Genomic DNA, 20,180 nt, shown 5'->3' with positions numbered 1-20,180 from the left:
AGTAACCTTGTCGCCACTCGCCAGTCGTCTTCGATTTAATTGTGTGGGGCTTGCAGTTTCCCCATTCACCACTTTAATATTCGGAGCGTACACGTATGCGATTAGGAATGCTTTCTATTAAATATAGGGGAACCCCCAGCCCTTCACATAGAAAATGATTTTATATCACGAGGGGTGGCGGAGAACAGTACCTACCTACCTACGCAACGTGTACATAATAAGACCCCAGTAATAATTGATCGTATAGAGCTGAACAGCGAAACATGTAGAGTTGCTTAAACTACTTTACTGTGTGTTTTGTCCCTATTTTAAAACTAATGAATACCTACCTGATGTAGTGGTGTGTCGGCGGGCGCCGACACGGACGAAGTCCATACTTATACAAATAGTTTCCCTTAACTTGTAAATGACTACAAACTTGACATTGGCTGATCAGTGTAAAGCCAGACGAGAGAAAAAAAAATGTAGCGTTTGTACTTTGTATCTATACAATAGATACGAGTATAAGTAAGTATCGCATTGTCTCATGACACCAGACTTAAGTTTCAGTTAAACTGAGACAGATTTATGCCAGCGGTATAACACTATCTCGTTTTAACTGAGTCTTAAGGTTGAACAAGTTCAGTGCGCTCTATAGGTAGATCTCAGCCTCAGTGTGTGAAGACAAAATTCAATTCTAATTCTATTCTATTCAATTCTAAAATAAATATCCTTTTTGATTTGTAATTCTTCTACTTACTGATTTTCCGATCAGAAGAAGAACCAAAAAATATGTTTCTTTTCTGATCTTCTCTTTGTGATGATATTTTAAATGAACTTACTCAGATATTACCTACTATAAGTTAGTAAGTAGGTATATTATGTCCCAAAATAATAACTATCTACTGTACCTACTAGTTACCTATTAGTAAAATAAAAATTATTGTACAAAATATAAACACACAATCGACTCCATTCTTTTCTCTTTTCGTTTTGAACTTTTTTATTTCATTCTAATACAGGGATGGATAAAATTACGCCGAGCCATTGTCAGGCGATTATTTATAGAAAATTTGGTGGCTTTGTGTTCGCTTCCAACTTCCAAGTGCAGCTATTCGTGTCAAATTGTTGATATCCTCGTCGCGCGTCACTGCCGTTTCTCTTTTTTTACAAGTCGGTTAAAGACCGTTAGGTTTATATTTTTTTCTTATCACACCCCAAGGTTTGCTAAACCTCCTTCAGTGGTAATATTATGTCGCAACGAAATGGTAGTAGGCCATAACCCAGGATATCCCAACTCCCAGGAGATGTTAAAACGACAACTCAATTAGATAATTTCACTAAACATATCTAGTAATATCACAGAATACTGAGCATACCTACTTAGTTTATGAAATGTAACAACGGATCGAACAGACCTACTTTTTTCTTCACGAAAATACTTTAGGGCTAGGATAGGTAGATAAGACACCATGGGGTCAGGATGATCTGATTTCAACTCTATCTAGTGAAACACTAGTAATAATACTGCCAAGCCGACTTCTAATGTGAATAAACCATCCTTTAATGCACCCTCGAGGGCCAAAAGAATCACTAAGAAGTAAACTAATAGCTACTAATCAGGTACACGTTTTTCATTCGGCCGCTAGTTTCTTGTGCGCTGTTGTTTTGCATCACTTCTCGTAGACATACCTACCTACTCAGTTAGTTATACAGTTTAGCATCGAGGTACCTACACCCTCACATTTGTGTATAATCCATTCTCTGTTATAATACTTGTTTACAAACGTTACTATATTATGCGTAATTGCGTACGGTAGGTACCCATCGTGTGTCAAACTTGTGTCTAAGTCAGTCAAAGTCGAAAATTAGCTAATTGACATTGACAGAAGACGACAGTGACATGCTTCATGATGTGTACTTGACAAATGTCTCGAGGTACAGTCGTTTTTGTCTATGCGAACCTTGAATCTTATTCACAGGCATGGATACGGTAGCACTGGAGCCGACAATTAGTAGTTATTAACAGTTCTATGACATGGACCTACGACGTTTGTCGAGTCCAATGGTACTGGTTCGTTCATGTTTTTATTGGAAGTGTTCAAGAATGGAATATTGGAATATTACTTATTGTTATTCGTAATTAAATATAACCCAACAATATAACAATAACACCTTTGTATATTTAGATATTCCGTTCTGCCAGTATTTATACTGGTATAGTAAAGTAGGTACCTATCTAATGTGCTTGTCCTGTAGTATATATAGACAATTAACGATTTATCATTGTAAATATGTAGTTCTAAGGTTCAGCTTGTTATTGTCTACTTAGTTTAATTTAAGTTAGTTGTTGATGTGCTTTCTTTTATGCTTTAATTATTGGTTTTGTTTTATATAATGTATGAATAATTAGGTTGTAAACGGTTCCTCCTATGATGCTAGCGGGTATAAATGTATATTAGTAGACTCGTGAATTTGGTATTATTATTATATACATATATATATATACAAGTATTTTATTATTATAATTTATTTATTTTTTATATTTTTATTTTAAGTTTATAGTTTATTTTCATAAAGTACTCTATTATGTCTGATATATTACCAATACATTGTGATGATGAATTCTTTTCATGCTCTTCCTCTGATGAATTTCAAAGTGTGTGTAGTGATTTCTCCTCTGACTGCAGCATCTCTCTTGAACGCAAACTCAATAATATATTTTCTGATGACTCTCGCTACCTTAATGTTGTGCATATTAATGCACAAAGCATTCCGGCACATTATGCTGATCTTTTGGCATCTTTTAGTGGCGTCCTAGTCGATTGTATTCTCGTTTCTGAGTCCTGGCTCAAACCTTCTCTCTCTTCGGAACTTTACAGACTACCAGGTTTTACTCTTATCCGTAATGATCGGACAGACAAAGGTGGAGGCGGTGTGTGTATCTACATTCGGAACAACTTATCATTCAAAATTATTAGTCAGTCACCTTCCGCCTACTCAGGTAGTCTAGAACATCTTTTCCTTGAAATCAGTACTCACCACTCTAAATTTCTTATTGGTGTTGTATATAGTCCTTCATCTACTATCAACTACTTTGACACTTTTGAACAACTTCTTGAGAAACTTACACCTTCCTATTCCGACGTTATTATAATGGGTGACTTTAACACGTGCCTATTAAAAAACGATAGTAGATCGCAAAAATTAAAATCGTTAGTGTCTTCCATTAATATGACTATCCTTCCTCTTTCAGAAACCCACTTCGCCCCGAGTTTTGTTCCCTCTCTTCTAGACTTGATAATTACTTCGTGTCCTCAAAACGTTCTTTTGCATGGTCAGCTCACTGCTCCCTTCTCCTACCACGATCTTTTATATCTTCGCTATAAAGTGCGCTCGCCAAAACGTAAGCATAAGGTTATTTTGCAACGTAATTTCAAAAATATTAATATTGAGTGTTTAAGGAAAGATGCGTCGGAAATTGACTGGACCTGTGTTTATAATGCACTGGATATTGATAATAAAGTAAATCTTTTCACAACTCTTCTCATTAACTTATATAATACTCATGCTCCACTGAGGCCTGTCAGGATTAGGCATTTACCAGCACCTTGGCTGACCGACTCAATTAAGAAGCTAATGTGTAAACGTAACAAGGCCAAGACTAAATGTAAAAAATCCCCGACTGACGTAAATGTGGCAGCCTATAAGAAATTGCGTAATCTCTGCAATAGGATGTGTAGGGATGCCAAGCGCCGCTATATCCATTCCTCGATAGATAACGCTTCTACATCCGAAAAATGGAGATTTCTTAAATCCCTAGGTGTGGGCAAATTTCATAGTACGTTAGTAGACTCTGTTGATATAAATGCACTAAACACATATTTTTCCTCCCCACCTGTTCTAGTTTCTGACTCTAAGAAAATTGTAACTCTTCAAAAGTTGACAAACATTACCCCACCTATGTGCGAAACTTTCTGTTTCCAAGAAATTGCGGAGGAGGATGTCAAGAAATACATCCTTTCCATTTCAACTAAAGCTGTCGGTAGTGATGGCTTGAGCCGTGACATGATATTCCTCGTTTTAGATCTTTTGGTGCCTATTATTACTCACATATTAAACTTCTCCCTGGCTCATAAGATCTTTCCCACAGACTGGAAAAAGGCCCATGTTATTCCCCTACCGAAAATTGCTAATCCTAATTCCCTCTCACAGTTTCGTCCTATTTCGATTTTACCTATCCTATCAAAGATTATTGAAAATGCTGTTTTTAAACAATTATCAACGTATCTCTTTAAGAACAATCTGCTGAGTCCCCTCCAATCAGGTTTTCGACCCTCGCACAGCACCGTTACAGCGTTAGTCAAAGTCACTGATGACATTCGTTATGCAATGGATAACAAACAAGTGACTATTATCGCCTTGTTGGATTTTAGTAACGCATTTAACTCAGTTGACTTTGATATCCTTCTTGGTATCCTTCGTTCTCTTAACATATCCTCCTCTGCGATTGACTGGTTTCACTCCTATCTTCATGGTCGCCTGCAGAGGGTGCACTCTGAAGAGGCTAACTCTGACTGGGCTTGCCTATGTGCTGGTGTACCTCAAGGCGGTGTACTATCCCCTCTTCTCTTCTCAATTTTCATCAATGAAATCACCAAAATTCTTACTTCTAACTACCACCTATATGCAGACGATCTGCAGCTCTATAGGCATGCATCATTGTCAGACTTGGATACAGAGATAACTGCTTTGAACGCAGATCTAGTTGCCATCAAAAATTGGGCTGACTCTTTTGGTTTATTAGTTAACCCTAATAAATCTCAGGTTATGATTATTGGAAGTAGGCCGCTAAGAAATCGTATTAACTTCAATGATTTGCCTTTGGTTTCTTATGATGGCACACCCGTTGCTTACACATTCACAGCAAAAAACCTAGGGTTGACTATGGATGGCAACCTCGCTTGGGCAGCACATATAAATCAGCTTAGTAAACGTTTGCATTATTCGATCCATTCCTTGAAGAGACTGCAGAGTTTTCTTCCGCTACGTACCAAAATCATGCTAACACATTCTCTGTTGCTTCCAATTCTCGACTATGCTGATGTGTGCTACTTAGACGCCACTGAAGAGCTACTTGACAAACTCGATCGGCTTCAGAATCTGTGCATACGGTTTATATACGGACTGCGCAAATTCGACCACATTTCCGACTACCGTCGTCAGCTTAAATGGCTCCCTATTCGCTTTCGTCACAATTTGCATATTTTGACTGTTCTATACAATGTTCTCAATACCTCTTCCCCTGGTTATCTGCGAGAGCGATTTCAATTCTCGCTCCCTCCTGCTAGGCCTATGCGGTCTTGTGTCTCAAAAAATCCTCTCGTCACTCCCCATTGTAACACAGTCTTCTACAGCAAATCTTTCACCGTACTAGCCACCCATCTTTGGAACTCACTTCCTGAGAATATTAGAGAGAATTGCCGCTCAGTACATTCATTCAAATACAGAGTGAAGCAGTATTACCTATCATTACAATAGAGTATTTATATATTATATATATATTATATTTATTCGTATTTTATTATATTATGCATAACTATTTATTATTATATTATTATTGTATGTATTTTATTTTGGTATTTATTGGAAGATATTTGTGTAAATATTATTGTGTAGCACTTGTATTAACCATTTTATAAATCTAGTACCATGGGACCTATTCCACGTATTTATGCACCTTACTCACAACCTGCACGGGGAAGCTGGAAGAAATCTCTGTTTAGAGATAAGCATTTCCTTTGTACATAGCTTAATTTATCTTAACTTTGTAACTACAATTTTGGTACATGAAAATAAATATATATATATATAATAATAATAATTAATAATGGTTATATGGCCCAAGAGAACCTAAGTGCCATGGGGATGCCAATGTTATGCCAAGGGCACAAGACTTTGTGTTCTAATCTAACCTTACTTTAGATTTTGGTACTCAGATTTCGTTCTGAACCATAGTATTCGAGGTAATAAATATCTTAATACTAGCTGATACCCGCGACTTCGTTCGCGTGGATGTAGGTTTTTTAAAATTCCCGTGGGAACTCTTAGATTTTCCGGGATAAAAAGTAGCCTATGTGCTAGCCTATGTGCTCCAGGATATAATCTATCCCCATTCTCAGCCCAATCCGTCCAGTAGTTTTTGCGTGAAGGAGTAACAAACATACACACACACACACACACACACACACACACACACACACACACATACAAACTTTCTCCTTTATAATATTAGTGTGATTATCAGGTGTTTTACTAGTCACTAACTAAACTATACTCAGTATTCTATGATATCACTAGATTTGTTGAGTGAAATGGTCTGATTGAGTTGCCGTTTTAACATCATGGCTTATACCTAATACCTAAGTATGTCATTTCGCTGCGACTGATAGGTAGAGGTACATACGAGTATCTCTTCCTGTCTCTTCGTCGTATTCCACATAGCTGAGGATTGTGGCAGAAGGGCTCTCTCCAGTAGACAGTCAGGTGTTTAGTTCTTTTTGAAAACATGGAATTTTTGGGAAAACATCGTGGACTTTGCTATCGAGATCAGTGCGGATTTGATCCGACTAACACAAAGGACTTCGTCCTTCTGGTCGCTTTCCATCCACTTTCTAGCTATCCTACCTAGGTGATCGCAATCCTTTCAAGATTGTACTTAGATAATAATATCTCCCTTCTGGAAATGTGACCGAAACAATCATGAATCCTCTGAAGACTGGTTAATAGCCTTTTCGTTATTTCTAGCTATTTTTCAGTATCGCTGGGTTGGTTTCATGCACTGTTCACGGAATCTGGAGCATTATTCCCCAGCACCAGATTTCGAAAATTTTGATGCGATATCGGCTAGGAACTTTTACCGTCCATTTCTCAGCTGCATAGGTAAGTTTATATGAAGTTTGAGTCCATGTTCACTTAAAAATAGGTACATCAAGGCCTGAATGTTTGCCTTGTGCATTGACAATACTAATGAGACATCTTAACACCAATAATTCACTCCAACAAAGACAGTTACCTAGGTTTTGTTATTACCTAGCAGTTTCATCGTAATATCTAACTAGGTTTGTAATAAACCCTGCTAGTTCGTTTGAGTTCGATGTTACGAGTAGGTATTCAATTCTGTAGGTAGCTACATCTTTATTCTTTACTTTGTGTTGTGATTTCCACATCACAAGTGTACCTACCTAATAACTCAGCAAAACATTGCCGGTATGTCCAAGAATTTCTTAGAGAAATCTATTTTCCTCCCTTGATACGTACCATACGAATAAGAATACTTCTTAAAGTGTGACTGGTGTCTTGATAAGGGAATATTGACAGTTTCATATATAGATAAGTAGGTACTAACTACCTAGATAGGTTTTACCTATTTGTTTTGTAAAGCGAAAGTCCGGCAACGTTCGAGATTTCCGTCTACCCTCGGATTTAGCGTAGCGAGGCGGACTTCTTTTAACGTCTCTTTTTCCTTCTTATCCTATTCTTATCAGATAAATATCTCTCGTGCCTTTAAGCGTTTGTTTTAGCACTTTACCACTTGGTGGAAGCAAATGTCTTTATAGAACCGAGAAATCGTTTTTCATGATAGTTGGGCGCCAATTTATCAGTTATCAGAGTTACTTATTTGATTCTATTGTAACTTACTGATGATTGGTTACTTGTCTAATCCTATGCGAAAAAGTTCTCAAGCAAAGATTCCAAGTAAAACCAATATAAAACTTCGCTCAGTCATTGGACAAGAAGCGCGATTCAACCACTTATTTTATTGCGCTGTGCAACTTTTCTATGAATGAGTTGATCATCTGCATTTTGTTTTTAATTCAATGGTTGGGCACACATTCAATATTTAGTATAGATAAATCTACAGGTGGATGTTCTACTTCTACGTGTTCAATCGATACGATTCATGTGCCAAACATGAAGATAGATATTGCGTCTATCGTATTTTACCTATCTATGATTAAAAACTCTTTTCAAACATATTAAATATGTACGTGAATTATGTCTTGTTAGAACTACGTTTTGTAGAATTTATTATTATCCTGTTAAATGTGCTATCGGCAATAGCGCCATCTAACCAATGACTGCTGAATTATTTCGTATTCCTTTGGGTTGTTTGGCAAATTAACGTAGTAGTAGCAGTATTTAGAAACCGCGCTATAAATAAAATGATACAATCTGTCGTTAACTTACGACTTTTTGTTTAAATAGAGTCTTAAATATTTACATTTGATGTTAGTTTACAAGCGTGTGTTATTGCGGTGCATTTTCGCTTAACAAGTTCTACTCGTCGCTGATTGGCTGACGGTAATGGCGGGGAGCATGCGCACTCGACGTGGGTTCGGTCTGTGTCGAATACTGGCGCGTTTGCTTCGAGATACCAGGGCCACAGCGCTCTGAAGGAGTTTCTACACTTGTACATTTTCCTTATTGAAATTTAGACCGTATGACTTTGTCATATGAATTAATACTGAACAACGGAAAAGTCTCGTTTAGGTTAAGTCATTCTGACAGATAACAAGGTAGGCCGACAGTACTGTAAAATGTTTCCTATGCAGTTATAAATAAGGTTGAGAGTGAATTTGCGAACTACTCCGATTATTATTAAGAAGTTTCCTAAATTTGACACGGGCGCTCTGAGGCTGCCGGAATCTTTAGTTGTAAATGGTGACAATGAAGCAATGAATGAAACAATATAATATACAAAGGCTAATTAAACACAATTATTTTTAACTTTTATTGTTCTTATTCACATAAATTACTCTAGACTTATGGCAAGGAGTTTAAAATATTGTGTTGATGATCAAAATATTTGCTTATCACTAGGTGATTAGTGAGTGTATCTGAAATAAAAAATATAAAACAGTTTAAAATATGCAATCGTGAAAGTGTCCTGCCTTTACTAGTTTAGTTTTCTTGACTACCTATCTAACTTGATAGTCAAAGTAAAGATTGGTTTGCTTATATTGTATCAAAAATAAACAATAGGTTAACTGTTACCTACGTCATTTGCAGTATTTTACAGATTTTATGTTAAACGCAGATGTCGCTATATCTGCAATTTTCTTTGTGTTCAATAGATGGCGTTAGGGGTACAAACTTTACAGGACAAATTAAGCAATGTCCAATAATACCATTGTCAAAAATAAAACACATAATATCTGTTATTTGAGTACCCTCTCCTAAAAACTTGCACTTGGCCTCATATCACGCAATAAACTTTACACTTAAATAATATTTACTAAGTAAGAATCAGGCTTTAAACACAAGTTAGGCTATTTACTATTATTTTTAAGACCGTAGTATCTTTATGGCTGCTCAAAGTTGAAAATAGCTACATTAATTAAATGAGGAAACTACTTAATTATAGATCTATTGTTTTGATACCTAGAGACGAAAATCCTAATCAGTTTTTTAATTCACACCGATTATTTAGATCGCTGATATTTCACACCATTGCCTGAAAACAATTCTAACGATTGCAAATTAATCAGGAAAATTAGAACTTGACAGCTTTATTAATTGAATGATTAAGAACCAAGGTATCACAAAATAAGGAAGGCAGGGATAAGGGTTAATTTGAAACATAAATCCGAAATTAAATATCGATGGATACATGGACGGTCTTAGAAAAGTAGATCCCTAAATTATTGTAAAACTGGATCGAATGTATCAGCAGAAAGGACCTTAGATAGGCTGACCAGAAAAAACTAAATTCTCTAGAATATTACAGCGCCGATGAATTCTGAATGAAGAACACCAATACCTAATGGTATCAGAATCAAAACTACCCAGGATTAAGGCTGAACTCTATAGAGCGTTTTCGACTTTGCTCAGATTTAAGTTTCAGTTACAACGAGACATACCTACTTAGCGATAGTTTTAACAGTGTCTTAAGCCTGAGTCAAAGTGCGCGCTAAAGATTTTAACTTAAGTGTCTGCGGAGAACGCATGAGATTAAGGTGTTTAGGTACTTCGATTCTATCACAGTAAAACAGAATATGGACAGTTTTGTGTCCATTGGGAAGAAAGAAGGATGGATGCCACGTGAAGGAAGACTACATACCTAGCTAGATAGTAGGTTCCTACCTAATATTAGGTGTATGGCATTGGACAGAAAATTGCGATTTCCGGAAACTCCGATGCGATCAATGTAATATTAATCATATTTTTTACAAGGGGAACCCATCGAATTACCATACCAAGAAAACCGCTACTATAGCTATTGTTAAGGAGTCACGATCCTCAACAATAAGAAGAAGGGACAGCACAGAGAGAAGATTAGATAATAGATTCAAATCTTCTTAGTAATGGATAGTGAAAATTATAGAAATTTCCATAGCTGCACTTTTATGTGCCAGAGCATAAAAAGTTTGTAGGAAAATTCCTCTGCGTTGTTGGTCGAGCCATCAATTCTCACTTTTACAATAAAGTACATATTTTAACCGATAAAAGGACAATCAAAGGAAAAATAAAAGCCAGAGGTACCTATCCAATATCAGAAACGTTTTACGAATTAGGTACAATCCTGTAGGTAAATAGGCAGAAACTTACTAAGGACACAATGCAAGAAGAAAGAAAGAAAGAAAGAAGGAAAAAGGTTTGTTTCTTAAATTGTGCCACGCATCACGTTATAACTAAGACTTGGTTATCCCGGCGTTTCTGCCTTACATTTAGATCAGAGCTCTGGATAGGTTCAGTATATACCTACTTGTTTACTTCTACCAAAGTTTTTTTTAAAGTTAATCAGGTAAGCTACACACTTCATTAACTTATAACTGTCTATTGTTCTATTGTCTAGGTAGGTACCCTAAGGAAGGTGTTAGAAAAACCGTTAACAATATCCAATAATAATTATCGATTTCACACGAATTAGGTATTTCTGTAGATTGGAATCGATTTCATTGAACAATGATAAAAGGTGCCGTAAAAATATGTCAGGTATTTTATTGCATCTCGATTAAAATTCAAGCTTACCGGTTTTCGGAATTCTAAATTAGAATAACTAGATTTTCCGAACACCCTGGGAAGGTGGTGCAAATATTTTCGTCATAAACAATAGGTTTGGTTAATCTTTTGGTCAATTTGGGTTCCGATGTTATTAAATATCTATATATAGGTAGGTATGTATATTTAACTTAAACCACAGAACCAGCTAAGCTAATTCATAGTTCTAAAACTTATAAAGACTGAGATTTATAGAGCTTATTTTAATTTTGTTCAGACTCAAATTTCAGTTAAAACGAGGCAGATTTATGCAGCGATATAACGCTGTCTCGTTTTAACAGTGGCTCAAGTCTAAGCAAAGACAAAGTGCGCTCTATAGGTAGATCTCAACCTTAGTGTCAATTATACGTGAAGTGATGAACCAAGTCTGGCGTTAGGTATTAATAGACATAAAGACTGAGCAGATGACTGTCTTATCCACTGACATTCTTTAGGTAGGTATATCTTTTAGCTAAGGGGTATCCAATACCTACCATAGAGAAGAGAGATAGAGAAAAGAGAGAGGGAAAGGTGGGAGACAAAGGTTCTTGCGGGTTCTTCGGAATCTGCTTTCCGAATCGGTGGTAGGTAGTCTTAACATATCATAAGTGGCACAACTTGTCCCACGTGAAATAGAGTATATTAATTTCGAAGGAGTAGATATAGATACTTATAAGAACAGTTATAGAATCACACGTGCATGCTAAGATGCTGGAATGAGCTCACATGGCTAGACTAGTTAAATGAACCAGTTAAGAGATAGATCCTTCATTGAGAGAAACCATTTATACCTATCCTAGTAATAAGTTATAAGAAAGGAACCAATTTGGTTTATACCGACCACTAAATAATTGGTTAGGCGGCTGATTTGGTAGGCCCGACCAATAGATAATAATTAATTCAACTTGGCTTACTCTACTGTCAGTTGTCACTCTACTAAAATATGTCTGCATGTAGGTAGGTATATCAGGTATCTATTATTGTAGTTTCGCAGGTACATAAATAAATAGTTATAGGCAACGGACAATAATTTTGTTTTAGTTGAAAAAATTACCTTCATCAAATCAGTAGGTAATTTTATGTACTTAGCCCATCTTATTACTAAACTTACTTACCTTGACTGCAGCCTAGATAAGCTGAATACACTTCGTACACAATTTATTAGGTATACAAGGAATAAAATAAATTACCATAACTAAAAATATGCACCTATGTACATATTTACAAAATTTAATAGATCTTATAATCCAAGCAAGTGCAACACATGCGCTACATAATACCCTCCTCCTAAATTTGACATAAAAAGTAAGTAAGACTAAGGGTGAGATCTATAGAGCACACTCTGACTTTGCTTATACTTAAGACAGAATTAAAACGAGGCAAATATATACATCTCACATAAATCTGTCTCGTCTTAAATCTGAGCAAAGTCAAAGTGCGCTCTATAAATCTCACCCTAAGAGAGGGGCTCTTCACCAACCAAAGCCTACCTCTAGTTCCTATAGTACCTAGTTCTTTACCTATTTCAGAATTACAGTCCGTACCAACCTTAAATATAGGCAACTAGGTAGGTAGGTACCTACCTACTAGCTGGTGCCGTTGTCTATGTGGATTTAGGTTTTTTAAAATCCCGTTGGAACTCTTTATTGTCTGGCTTGAAAAGTAGCATATTATGCCACTCTCCAGATCGTTAAATATACCCATGAAAAAATCACGTCAATCCGTTGCTCCGTGATTGAAAGACAAACTAAGAAAGCAACAAACAAACAAACACACTTTCGCAATATAATAACATGGGTAATGATAGGTAGGTACCCATAAATAAAATTAATCAGTTGGCTGAAAAACTGAATCTGCTCAAGTAACCAGTTAATTACAAGATACCCTAGTGTCGATTCAGTGATCAGTTTCTAAATTGACACTACCGGGAACTTATATTATGCTTAAAGTTAAAACTTCCAGGATCAGACACTTCAGCTCTCTGCTTAAGTTCTAAACAGTCTGCAGGCATTTATAATAAAACATGTGCACACCATAGGAAGCGGGAACAAAACCTGTCAAGACATAGTAACTTAGGTTAGTAACAGACAAACAAGGCAGGTCACAATGAAGGGACCCCCTCACGCCGGGCCTCAATGCGCGAAACTTGTTTACTTTCAACTGAATATGATCTCAAGAAGGGCACCATTCATAAGATTTGCGTTTCTTACAGCCCTCAGTTTCCAAATATAAGCCGGAGTAAGGGGAGCCCTGATAATAATAAGGGACGAAAACATGCGTTCAAAAGGCGTCCAAAAAACCCTTGCGATAATTTCTCAACAGCTGCTGCCCGGATCACAATGCTCGGATTAAAGTTTAAGCACCCAAATATATCTCAATTAAAAAGCCCAAAGCATGCATATTTTGATCGACAAAGCGTCATTCAAGCGTGTTTGTGTTTGTTGCAAGCGAAGCAGTCGTTAGTCGTTTTATTGCGACACGAGCAATGCAAATAAACCGACACCAAATATATTAGGCGGGCGATATGTGATCACGAACGGCAGTTTTGCAACCCGTAATATATTGCTGCGTTCGCTTTCGCAAAAGAATTAAGCTCACCTTTCTAATTCTCTTCTTCATGATCCTCTCAGCGGCGTACACGCTGTCGCCGAGTTCCATCTTATGCATCCCCAGTTTGGATGGCGGCACTCGTTATCAAAATCCAGAAAATAGCACTGCAATCCAAATGATTGTGATCCGATCACTGCATCCAATTTGTTGCGCACCGCAATCCGACACACATTTCTCTGTCACAATTCACTATCCGTGCACTGTCGCTGTTCAAAGTTGCCGCGCGAACGCTGCTTCCGGCGGCGTGCGCAGCGACGTCCTCTCCCCACGGGTTCGCAGCAGAAACTGACGAAGGGGGAGGCGGCCCCCGCCCCGCGCGTCTCGCGACCTCACGCCGCTAAACCCCGCCAGAGTGCGCCACGCATCCACAAACACCCGCTCGATATCTGTAAACAAGTTTTATTTTCATCAGTGTTTTGGCTTTTCAGAGGCTACTACGCGATTTGTTGTAATACGACCACCTTTATCATTATACGATTTCACAAACACGCTTACGGCCAACAATATTGTACAATTAGATAATAATTAATTAATCACATATATATAGTAAGTATATAAGGGAAGTAAATATACTATTGCATAGTCCGATTAGTTAAGTACAGAACAGAAATCGCGGGACATTAATGCTCATTATGTGTTATCTCAAGTAATAGCGTTATTGGCAACGCGACAAATGAGTTCGTCATTGAAATTGTTTTGGTTATAGTAGGTATATTGCCGGTGAATGCGTCTCGGTCGAGTCGCGCGGCGATTCCCCACGGTGCGCGGTGGCGCAGCGGCGCGGTGGAGGCACGGGCACGGGCGCGAACGCGACGTTGCCGCTCTGCGCCAGCTGCGAGAGAAAGACCAAGCGCCTACCCTATTATTTACACGCGGCGTTGCCGTACCGACCGGCCTACGTTGATTACGAGGACACCGCTTTTACGTTCGATCATCCGGCACTAAAACGCTCCAGTAAAACGTAAATTTCTCATGATATCACAAACATTATTACATTTTACTACATTCCTAGATTAATATATCTATGGACTAGTAGTTTATATCGTTAGTACCTGAAAATATCAGCTGAAGTCCTGTTTCACCAAATTATGCACGCATTCCAATCGATAAAGCACTCACTGAGTTTTGCTAGTCGATACTGGCTATGTATATTTTTCTGAAAACGACGACGAAAACGACCAGGCTACAGCACGCACGTTTAGTAACTAAGGCATTTTCGGTCGTATCGAATCGGTTCGGCATTCGTGAAAGGTCGGTGTTCGAGGGCCGGGGCGCGCGGGAGGGGAGCGACGCGAGCGAATGAGATTGGGTGTCGAGTCCGGGCGGCGGGCGACGCGCGGCGGTGGCCAATGGGCGCGCAGCGAGCCGCGCCCCGTCCGCGGCGGCCTGGCCGCCACCTATCGCCCTCTCGCTCTCCTCGAGTGCCGTGCTGGATCCGTGCTTTGTTTTTTGCGACGAGCGGCTGAGGGCTCACATAAAGAAAAATAAACGGACATTTTGGATTACGTGCGACGCGAAGGGTCTCCGGATGCGGGCGCGGCGCACATTTTTATTTATTCTGTCGGTGTAACGCTGGGGAGATAATGTGAAGCGATAAATATACACAGCTTGCGAGACGACACATCGCCCTGATACGAGCGAGCGGTAGGATTTTCGATACGTTACGTTTGATTTATGACTTGAGTAATAGCACCGCGGAAATGTATGTGAAATGTTAATGTAGCTCTGGTTTTTCGGCTTACCTAAATAGGTCGATAGGTAAAATATAATAGGGTAGGTGCAGTTTACTCTTCAGATTTCCTAAAATTTTGAAAATCTGATGGAAAATTAAGGAAAACTGAAGGACGGTTGCAAATTCAGAAGGCTGCAACAACCTGCCTACCCCCAGCTCAAACTATCTCAAGATCTACCTACTTCCTATTTCCTAATCTTTTTTTATATCCACGCATTCGCTCGGAATAAGTATGAATCCCTGTCTAGAAATCAATTGTCCAGCGGCAGTCTTTTCTGCACACATTCTGGTCGTCCACGCGGCCCTTGACGGGCCCCGGGGTGACTGCTCAGAGCGTTGGCCCTTGACTTCGCCGCCGCCTGCAACTACAGGCCTGGTCCTTGGTGTCTCGTCTGGTGATAACACGCTGCACTGCGATCGAGCCCGCGTGTGCTCGCGAGCGATCGGCTACTTTTTTTAAATTCATTAAGTAAGTAGGTATAGGCAAGCACTTGACTACAATCACACGTGATGGAAAGCGATGATGACTATTCACTCTTGTTTTAAAGATATCCGGATTGTAGGTAATTGGTAGGAAACACAGATCGTGGAAGAGCATTATAATATGAAGAATGGCTTTTCGTGCGTGTAGTTGGGATATCTACCACATGGGATGGAAACTCGCCCGACGTCTTGCGGTTCGGTGGTGAAATAATGGTGGTACTGCAGCGGTGTGGCATGTCCGTGTAGCTTTCGCCCACCGCTAAGCAAGGTCGAGCCTGCTGATGATGTTCCATCGAGCGCCCGTCAGCCAGCGCAGCGGCGAGGAAGCAATGGTATTAAGTACCTATTCGGTAGCATGGTCACGTGGTAGGCCTCTTAAATATTAATAATATGTCTGGCGGTTGTCGATGGTAGGTATGGGCGGTATGGCGTGATGTCCTGCAACTGCTGGGCTCGCTCTACATAAGTAAGTAGGTACTTAAGTAAGTAGGTAGTACTTACGCGCGCGCGAACATAGAGGTAAGTAAGTAGGTAGGTACCTACTCAGGCAACGAACGTGGTCGTCGAGGCTCTCCATGCGCAAGTGCCTGGAGATGACTACGTTCCGTACAAAGCGTGGAGGTCTGCCGATGGTGCGGAGCGTTAGCGACTGCTGCGCTCGCAGCGACTTGCGCTCCGTTTTCGCACAGTAGCGCGTATATACCTACTTATTACTTACCTATCTACTTAATCAGCTCTGTCACAACTGTACCCAGTCTCCCCTACCTAAGTACTTAGGTACTTACTTACAAGAGTAGGTCTTGCTGTCCGTGACAAAGGATCTGCAAAATAGACTTTAAGTAGGAAAGTTGCAAGGGTAGACGGACATAGGGAACCCGGGGCATTACGGGCACCCGGGGCAATATAAGCACCTCGCCTACGTACGTTTGCGACAGCGTGTGGTGGTTAATGTGTGGTAAACATTAACCACCACACGCTGTCGCAAACACTTGGATCAGCAACCAGTAGGCCCTACCCACCCGGGACAGGTAGTGTTGTCAGCGGAAACCTGTGTTGGTTTGAGCCAGATGCAAAATAATGTAAATTCGTATTTTGGTATTATTTTTAAAATTTTTGTTTGGTCCGTAATCAATGGAGATAAATGAGACTGTAAAACTACTCTTAATGTATTGATTAGCTTAGTTATTATATACCTATTACATTACGATAATAAACATTGAGATATAATGGATACTTAATTTTTGACAATTTGTTTTTTTAAACAATGGCATTGGAGCATAACGGGCGGGGTAATATGGGCAGTGTGCTCATTATGCCCCGGTTTGTATATCTATGCATACAACCATATGAAAAACCATGATCGATATTACAAGGAAAACTTAAATAATATAAAATATGATTATACCTATAACCCAAAATATAAAAACAAAAATGAAAAAGACAAAGAAAATGAGTCGGAAGAGGAAGACGTTGAATGTGTTTATTGTGATGACCGGTATTTCCAATCCTCCGTGAGTTGGGCGTCTTGTAGGACCTGTTGTTACAGATGGGATCATTGTTCATGCACAGGTGAAGATGATACAACGATGAATCCCGTCATATTTGCTCATTTTGTTCAAGATTTTAGATGTAAGTTAACCTGAAGTTAAGATGGGCCTATAATGCCCCGGGTATGCCCAATGTGCCCCGGATACGGGGCATTATGAGCAGAATCCCATTTATTGATTAAGTTAACTTACTGAGAGAATTATTAAGTCTGAGTTGATTATTCTTCAAGATAATTGAAGTTTATTAAACAGTCTATGAAATAAATACTTAATATGTCTGACATTTCACTTGAATCCTATAATCATCATGTTGTATCCTTAAGGGGCCCGGACTGCCCCGGGTTCCCCTATTATTTTGTAAAGAAATCATGCGCGAACATTCCATTCGACACTATCTAGGTACACGCACGAAACGTTTAGCGTCATCATTCCTCATACCTACGCATGGCATCACTTTCTATCAGGTGCCCATCGCTTGCCTATACCTACTTAAGTACCTATACTTAATGAAATTAAAAAAAAATCGCAGACTAAATTCACGGGCGTAATTGAGGCGCGAGTGTAAGCGGACAGGATTCGGAGTTAAAAAATGGCCGAGTCCCGTCTGACCGCTCATCAGAGATCATTATCTCGATTGCGGACCCCGGCCTGTGCCCCGGCGCTAATGTGTCCGTGGGAATTAATGGCTTAGAAAATACGTTAAGTAACGCCTGCTTTTTAACCGACTTTAAAATTGGAGGTGGTTCTCGATTGGGCCCGATTTTAAGGTTCCGTAACTCAAAAGGAAAAACTGACTCCTTATAAGATCATTTTGTTGTCTGTCCGTCTATCGTGTCTGTCAAGAAAACCTATAGGTTACTTCCCGTTGACCTAGAATCATGAATTTTGGCAGGAAGGTATAGGAGGTCTTATAGCAAAAGGAAAGGAAAAAATCCGAAAACCGTGAATTTGTGGTTACATCTGCCAAGAACCGTCTGGTCCGTGCATTAATACCTACTTGTACCTACCTATTCCCTATTTTCATCCTACGGAGTAGAAACATGGACCATCAAGGCGAGAGAAAGACAAAGGATAGACGCGTTCGGGACGTGGTGCTAGAGATGTATGTTGAAGGTTCCTTGGACAGCCAAGCACACAAAGTAGGTACCTAGGTAGGTATTATCTTGGCACAGCAAGAAGTGAAAACGCGACTTTCCTCCATGATACGTTACCAACCCCAGCTCTCCTATTTCGGGCACATCATGCGATAAGGGAATGATAGATTGGAAAACTTATTGCGATGGGCAACAGATCGAGAAGCCGCTCACCATCCAGATGGGCAGACCAGATGAGGGACTCCAAGTGCAATTTCACACAATTGCAAGACTAGCCTCCGATCAGGGATCTTCAGAAATGAAGGAAAGACTAGAGAGAGAAAGCATTCCTAGACTAAGTACATCATTGAACTTTAGATCCCAACTCTTCAATCCTGATGCTGCAAGGTAAGTAGGTACGTACTTACTAAACTCCTAAGCCGTGGGGATTGGGGAATTTCTGACGGTGAATTGATATTTTAGGAAGGTAGGCAGGTAAATAAGTAAGAAGGTATGTAGGTACCTAGTTACCTATCAAGCAACGGCTTGCAACATGATCAAACTCCCAGCCCGAACTCCTCAACCTTAATGATGTCTCTCCTAAACCATAGAGATTCAGGGACATGTTCATGGTGAAATACTTATGGTACCTATTGCAATCAATGCCAAGCGTAGACTTCGCTAGTGTCGCTTTAGTTGTATCAACAAAAAACAACGCCAGGCTTACATTTAATAAATTGCAAACAATAGCTCATTATCTGTAATTATCCACCAGTTTGTTACCTAATAGGTAGGTACATTATAAATAAAATAATAGCAAGGTTTACAAACCATAGAAAAACTTAACAATGGCTCAAAGAGCGGACGCAAAGGTGCATTTTGTTGACGATATGCAATCTTTTGTCTAATTTTGACCAACATAAAGTTCCAAACTAAAAGGCCAGACTTTTAGGCTTTAGCACCTTCTTTACCTGTCTCCTTCTACTCGGCAGGTAGATGTGAGAGGCAAAGAAGGTAAGCAAGGGAGTGTCGTAGAAATTGATAAGTAAGTACCTAAGTAAGAACCTATACTAGATTACCTACTTACTGATAGGGCCTGATAAAAAAGCCCAGAATCATTCAGTGAGCGATGAAGATAAAATAGAATAATTTCGAAATCTACTTAAGTACCTGAGGACTTTGTCCGTGTTGGCGTTTGCTGGCGCGCGTGCGGTGCCTTTTTGGAGTGTTTTTTTTTTTTTTTTTGTTAAAAGTGGCCGGTTTTTGTGTTTTATTGGTGTTTTTTGGTGTTGGAACTAACTGGATGGTGCTCTAAAGGGGCGCCGCGTGTGTGTTGGCGAGCGCCGGCACAGACGAAGTCCAAACTTATATAGTTTCCCTAACTTGTAAATAACTGCTAACTTGACATTGGCTAATCTGTGTAAAGCCAGACGAAAAAAAAACTTAAGTATCTCCTAAGGACTACCAGTGAAGCTGTGTAATTGGGTCGCCAGCTTCCTTGATGGTCGCAACTCGCAGCATTAAAGTCACTGTCGACAGTTTTTGCTCGGAACTCAAGCCCATCAAAACTGGCGTCCCACAGGGCTCAGTATTATCACCCACACTGTTCATTCTGCATATCGATGACATGTTGCATGACAACAACACCAATTGCTATGCCGATAACAGTACGGGTGATGCCTTCTACAATGGACATGCACAGCTTTCCCGCGA

At 39.4% G+C, this 20,180-nt stretch overlaps 1 protein-coding gene across 1 annotated transcript in view; it reads right to left on the bottom strand.

Moving 5' to 3' along the window:
• The window catches only part of LOC123879061 (polycomb group protein Pc), a 36,850-nt gene extending 22,030 nt beyond the window's left edge, over positions 1-14,820 (bottom strand). Inside the window, exons 1-2 of the mRNA XM_045926569.1 lie at positions 14,685-14,820; positions 13,621-14,018 (exon numbers count right to left, since the gene is read on the bottom strand). Of these exons, the coding sequence (XP_045782525.1) occupies positions 13,621-13,689 (69 nt within the window). The 5' untranslated portion in view covers positions 13,690-14,018; positions 14,685-14,820. The remainder of the gene's footprint in view (positions 1-13,620; positions 14,019-14,684) is intronic.
• Between the last annotated feature and the right edge of the window lie 5,360 nt (positions 14,821-20,180).

The sequence above is a fragment of the Maniola jurtina genome, chromosome 3 (assembly GCF_905333055.1).
Source record: "Maniola jurtina chromosome 3, ilManJurt1.1, whole genome shotgun sequence".
Classification (NCBI taxonomy): Eukaryota; Metazoa; Arthropoda; class Insecta; order Lepidoptera; family Nymphalidae; genus Maniola; species Maniola jurtina.
This window is presented reverse-complemented; position numbering and strand designations above follow the sequence as displayed.